Raw genomic sequence first — 5,587 nt, 5'->3', positions numbered from 1 at the left:
GGATGCCTGGTCTCTAATTTCGTCCAGGTTGTCTAGGTTCTGTTTCAATTGGTCGTCATTGGTTTGTTTGTCAAAGAATTCTCTCTTAAGGCTAGTGAGCCCTACTTCAACCAGGATGACCGCTTCTGTGCCGTATGTCAGACTGAATGGTGTTTCTCCTGTTGGTGTCCGTGCTGTCATCCTATATTCCCACAAGACACTTGGTAGTTCTTCAGGCCACGTTCCCTTTGCCCCCACTAACCGGGACTTGATAATCTTGAGCAGGGTCCGGTTGGTTACTTCCGTCTGTCCATTGGCCTGAGGATGACCTGGCGATGAGTACCTGTTTTTGATGCCCAAGCCTAAGCAAAATGATCTGAACTTTTGGCTGTCAAATTGACGACTATTATCTGATATGATCGTCCTTGGTATCCCGAACCTGCAAACAATATTTTTCCATACAAAATTTTGTACCTTTGCTTCGGTGATTGTCGCCAAAGCTTCTGCCTCAACCCATTTTGTGAAGTAGTTGATAGCGACGAGCAAGAACTTTACTTGTCTCTTCCCTTGAGGTAAGGGACCCATGATGTCGACCCCCCACTGTGCGAATGGCCAGGGCGAGGAGATTGTGGTCATCTTTTCCCAGGGATTCTTTGAACATTCCTATACCTTTGGCAACTATCACACTTCTTCACGAAATCAGCTGCGTCTTGCTGCATTGTTGGCCAAAAGTAGCCTGTTCTCATGATCTTCCTGACGAGGGACTTTGCCCCCATGTGGTCTCCGTAGATTCCTCCGTGCACTTCCTCCAGGATGTATTTGGCTTCCTCCCCTTCTACACATCTCAAATACGGTTGGGAGTAACCCCTTTTGTAGAGTTCGTCATTAAGTATCGTAAATCTGGCTGCTTGTTTCTGGACCTTTTTAGCTTCTTCTGGATCTGACGGTAGTCGTCCTTCTCGAAGGAATGACAAAATCGAGCTTGTCCATCCAGGGTCGGTGTGCACCGAGAGAGTTTGAAGTCCCTGGATGCTAGGAGAGTTTTGTTCTTCCATCTTCCAATTGAACCTTTTATTTTGGTTGTCCGTTGAGGCACTTCGTGCAACCTCGTCAGCTTCAGCGTTCTGATCCCTGGGGATCTGGATGAACTCTACGTAATTAAATGCGCTTACCAGCTGGTTCGTCAGTTTGAGATACTTCTGCATCCTTGCCTCCTTTGCTTCATATTCCCTTCTCAGTTGCCCTATGAAAAGCTGGGAGTCGCTCTTGAGCACAATATTCTCACCTCCGAGTGCCCGAGCTATTCTCAATCCCGTCAATAAGGCCTCGTATTTTGCCTCGTTATTGGTTACAGGGAATTTGAGCTAGACCCCATACTTGAGAACATATTTTTCAGGGGAAGTGATGACGATGCCTGCTCCGCCTCCTTTCTAAGTGGACGACCCATCAGTGTTTACCATCCAGAGACTCTCTACGCTCCTGGGGGTGATGAATTCTGCTATGAAATCAGCCAATGCCTGTACTTTTATTACTGTTCGTGGACGGTATTTTATGTCAAATTGGCTGAGCTCGATTGCCCACTATACCATTCGTCTTGCCGCTTTGGGCTTGTTCATTGCTTTTTTGATGGGTTGGTTCGTCATTACAATGATGGGATTGGCTTGAAAGTATGGACGAAGTTTTCTCGAAGCCATAATCAGGGCGAAGGTGATCTTCTCTATGCGAGGATACCGCGCCTCGGCACCCTGGAAAGCCTGGCTGACGTAATACACAGGAAGTTGCAACCTGTCTTCTTCTTTGATCAACGCCGCGCTGACGGCCGTAATAGACACAACTAAGTACAGGAATAAGTCTTCGCCCTCTTTCGACGGGCTTAAGAGCGGGGGGTTGCTAAGATAGCGCTTCAACTCTTGGAACGCCGTTTCGCATTCCTCCGTCCAGGAAAACACTTTCTTCAAAGTCTTAAAGAATGGAAGGCATTTGTCTGTAGCCTTCGAGATGAACCTGTTGAGGGCTGCTATTCTTCCTGTGAGGGATTGCACTTCTTTAACCGTCCTGGGTGAGGACATTTCAAGGATGGCTTTGACCTTCTCGAGGAAACCCCAAAAGCACACTTGGACGGGTTCAGCTTCATGCTGTATGCCTGAGCATATTGAACGTCTCCCTGAGGTCGTCCAGATGATCTTCTTCCTCTTTGCTCTTGACGAGCATATCGTCAACGTAAACCTCCACGTTTCTCTCGATTTGCTTCTCGAACATCTGGTTCACCAACCTTTGATAGGTGGCACCTGCATTCTTGAGTCCAAAAGGCATGACCTGGTAACAGTATAGTCCCTGGTTGGTGATAAAAGCAGTCTTTTCTTGGTCTTCTTCAGCCATTTGTATCTGGTTGTATCCGGAGAACGCGTCCATAAATGTGAGAAGTTTGTGCCCTGTTGTGGAGTTCACTAGCTGGTCGATTCTGGGTAGTGGGAAACTGTCTTTTGGGCAGGCTTGATTTAGGTCTGTAAAGTCGACACACATTCTCCACTTCCCATTTGCTTTTTTGACCATGACTATGTTGGCCAACCACTTGGGGTAGTGGACTTCCCGAATAAATTTGGATGCAAGTAACTTATTTACTTCGTCCATCACTGCCTTGTTTCACTCGGGGCCAAAGACTCTCATTTTCTACTGGATTGGCTTCTTTCCTTGGTCAACATTTAGGTGATGCTGGATGAGGCTTGCTGGGATTCCCGACATATCTTCGTGACTCCATGCGAATATATCGAGGTTACTTTTCAAGAAGCTGACGATCTCTTCCTTCGTCCTGGGACTCAGGTTCGTCCCTATTTGGGTCGTCTTTGGTGGACTCCCTTCAGCCAGCTCTACCGTTTCAAGATTTTCCACAATCTCTGGCGATTTCTCCTCGATCGTCCACGTATGGTTCTCTTTTGAGGCCAGGACGGCCTGGTAGCATTCTCTTGCCAACACTTGGTCTCCTTTAATTTCTCTGATCCCCTGTTCTGTTGGGAACTTCACCTTTAAGCAGTAGGTTGAAATAGCAGCCTTCCAGCGATTGAGCATTGGTCGTCCTATGATCACATTGTAGGACAAGGGTGAGTCCACTAACAGGAAATTGTGCCGGTTGATTACTTGGAGGGGGTATGATCCGACTGTCACTGTCAACGTCACTATTTTCCTGGGGTATACCTTGTTTCAGCTGAAACTGACGAGGGGAGACTCAAAAGGACGGAGCCTTTTTGGGTCTAGTTTTAGTTGCTGGAAGGCAGGAAGATAGATTATATCGGCTGAGCTTCCATTGTCGACCAGGACTCTTCGCGTATTGAACCCTTCGATCATGATCATAATGACGAGTGGGTCATCATGAGGTTGCTTTACACTTCCGGCATCTTCTTCGGAGAAATACAAGTCTCCATTGGTTCGTCTTTGCTTCAACGGGGGTATACTGTGGACACTGTTTACCTGCCTTTGGTATGATTTCCTGAGGGATTTGAATGATCCCCCAGTGGTTGGTCCTCCGACGATAGTTTTTATCTCCCCTAGTGCGATTTGTGGACGAGGTTGGGGGCGGTCTTCGTCTCTCCTAACTTGCTGGCTTTTCTGTCCGTACCTGCTGGAATCTCCCATTTTTATATACTGTTGTAGTTTCCCATTACGGATGAGCTCTTCAATCTGCTCTTTCAGGTCCCTGCAATCCTTCGTGTAATGCCCATGATCTTTGTGGAAGCGGCAGTATTTCCTCTTGTCGCGCAAACCAGGCGCTGAATGGAGTGGTCTTGGCCACTTGAGAGACGGTTCGTCCCTTATCTCCGTTAGAATCTGGTCAACGGGCATCATCAGCGGTGTGAATTTCGCTGGACGAGGGTTCTTGTCCTCCTTCCGCCTATTTCCATCGTCATTCCGTCGATCAGCCCGATCCCTCTTTTGCCCTCGTCGATCGTCCTCATTTTCCTTCTTCTTTTCTGCTCCATCAATGGCTGTTAGGGCTTCTTCCGTGTTCATGTACTTCTGTGCTTTCAACAATGCTTCGGCCATTGTCTTTGGGGGGTTCTTTGCTAAAGATGCCACAAAATCTCTGGACTTCAACCCTACTTTGAAGGTCGTGAGATGTACCTTGTCATCCGCCTCGTCTACTTCTAGCATTCCTTGGGTGAAACGTGTCACATAAGACCTCAATGGTTCCTTCTCTCTTTGTCTGATGGTAAGCAGATGGTCGACAGTCTTTTTTGGACGCTGCCCGCCTATGAAATGACGAACAAAGGAACTACTTAACTGTTCGAAGTTATCAATGGACGATGTTGGCAACTTGTTGAACCACTCCCTAGCTGCTCCTTTGAGAGTTGTAGGGAAGGAGCGACACAAAATCTCATTAGGTGGCTGTTGAAGGCCTAGGGTCGTCTTGAAGGTATTCAGGTGATCCAAGGGATCTTTCGGCCCGTCGAAGGGTTCTAGCTGGGGTAGAGGGAACTTGGAGGGTACTGGGCACTCCTGGACGGCCATGGTAAAAGGTGAGCCCGTCTTCCGGACGATCCTCTCCAAGCTTTGGTCCGTTTTTCCTTTGATGGTGTTCCTCAGTTCGTCCATCTCTTTCCTCATCTCTCTTAAGAGATCCGAACTTGCCTCTTTCAGAGTGCTGGTTCGCCTTCTGTTGCTGTCTTCGTTGTCGCCCCTGTCTGCACGATTACTTTCCTGTAGCAACTGTTGCTTCATCTCTTGGTTCTGTCTGGTGAGTTCTTCCACAGTGGCTGATAGTGACTGAATTTGTAGGGCCAATGCAGCGGGATCTGGGTTTGTACTAGATTCCATCCGGACCGGGGACAGATCACGTGTTGAATCGTTCCCCACAGACGGCGCCAAACTGATGATGCTCAGATCGTTAGTCAAGTATGATTGTCCAGATGGAAGTCATCCTCAACCAACCCAATCCTCAAGAACGAGTGAAGGGAAGAACGGATGTATTTCGCTGGCGTGGTGCCTGCCAAAAAGTCTTCGATGCCAAAGTTAGAAAGATTGACAAAAGAGAACTGTGAAAATAATGTGCTAGAGTTTTTGCCTTACCTCCACCCCTTTTGGGGTTATGTATTTATATGCATGCACTCACAGGTGGTTTCTTCTAGCTGATAGGCTCGATCAAATCATCATCGTCCATACGTTCACGACTAGTGATGGATGGCCTAACCAAGATCGTCTTGGAAGAAATGGCCGTCGCTCAAGGACGAGTAAACCCACCTCCACCCCTCGAGGAACCGTTATAAAACATTAATCAACCTTCAGACCGTTGGGAGGGGCAGCTCACCATTAACACCCCGCAGGGGCGTTACCAGGCAAGAATAAAGTCTCCATCAAGACTCCACCAACAGCTAGAAGAAACCACCTATGAGTGCATGCATATAAATACATAACCCCAAAAGGGGTGGAGGTAAGGCAAAAACTCTAGCACATTATTTTCACAGTTCTCTTTTGTCAATCTTTCTGACTTTGGCATCGGAGACTTTTTGGCAGGCACCACGCCGGCGAACTACATCCGTTCTTCCCTTCACTCGTTCTTGAGGATTGGGTTGGTTGAGGACGACTTCCATCTGGACGATCATACTTGACTGACGAT

At 47.8% G+C, this 5,587-nt stretch overlaps 1 protein-coding gene across 1 annotated transcript; it reads right to left on the bottom strand.

Annotated features, from left to right (window-relative positions):
• Positions 1 to 3,177: 3,177 nt before the first annotated feature.
• On the bottom strand, positions 3,178 to 4,788 carry LOC126719750 (uncharacterized). Its single transcript, XM_050422271.1, has one exon. It carries the CDS (start codon positions 4,786 to 4,788, stop codon positions 3,178 to 3,180), a length of 1,611 nt encoding a protein of 536 aa, XP_050278228.1.
• Between the last annotated feature and the right edge of the window lie 799 nt (positions 4,789 to 5,587).

The sequence above is a fragment of the Quercus robur genome, chromosome 3, assembly GCF_932294415.1.
Source record: "Quercus robur chromosome 3, dhQueRobu3.1, whole genome shotgun sequence".
NCBI classification, from domain to species: Eukaryota; Viridiplantae; Streptophyta; class Magnoliopsida; order Fagales; family Fagaceae; genus Quercus; species Quercus robur.
This window is presented reverse-complemented; position numbering and strand designations above follow the sequence as displayed.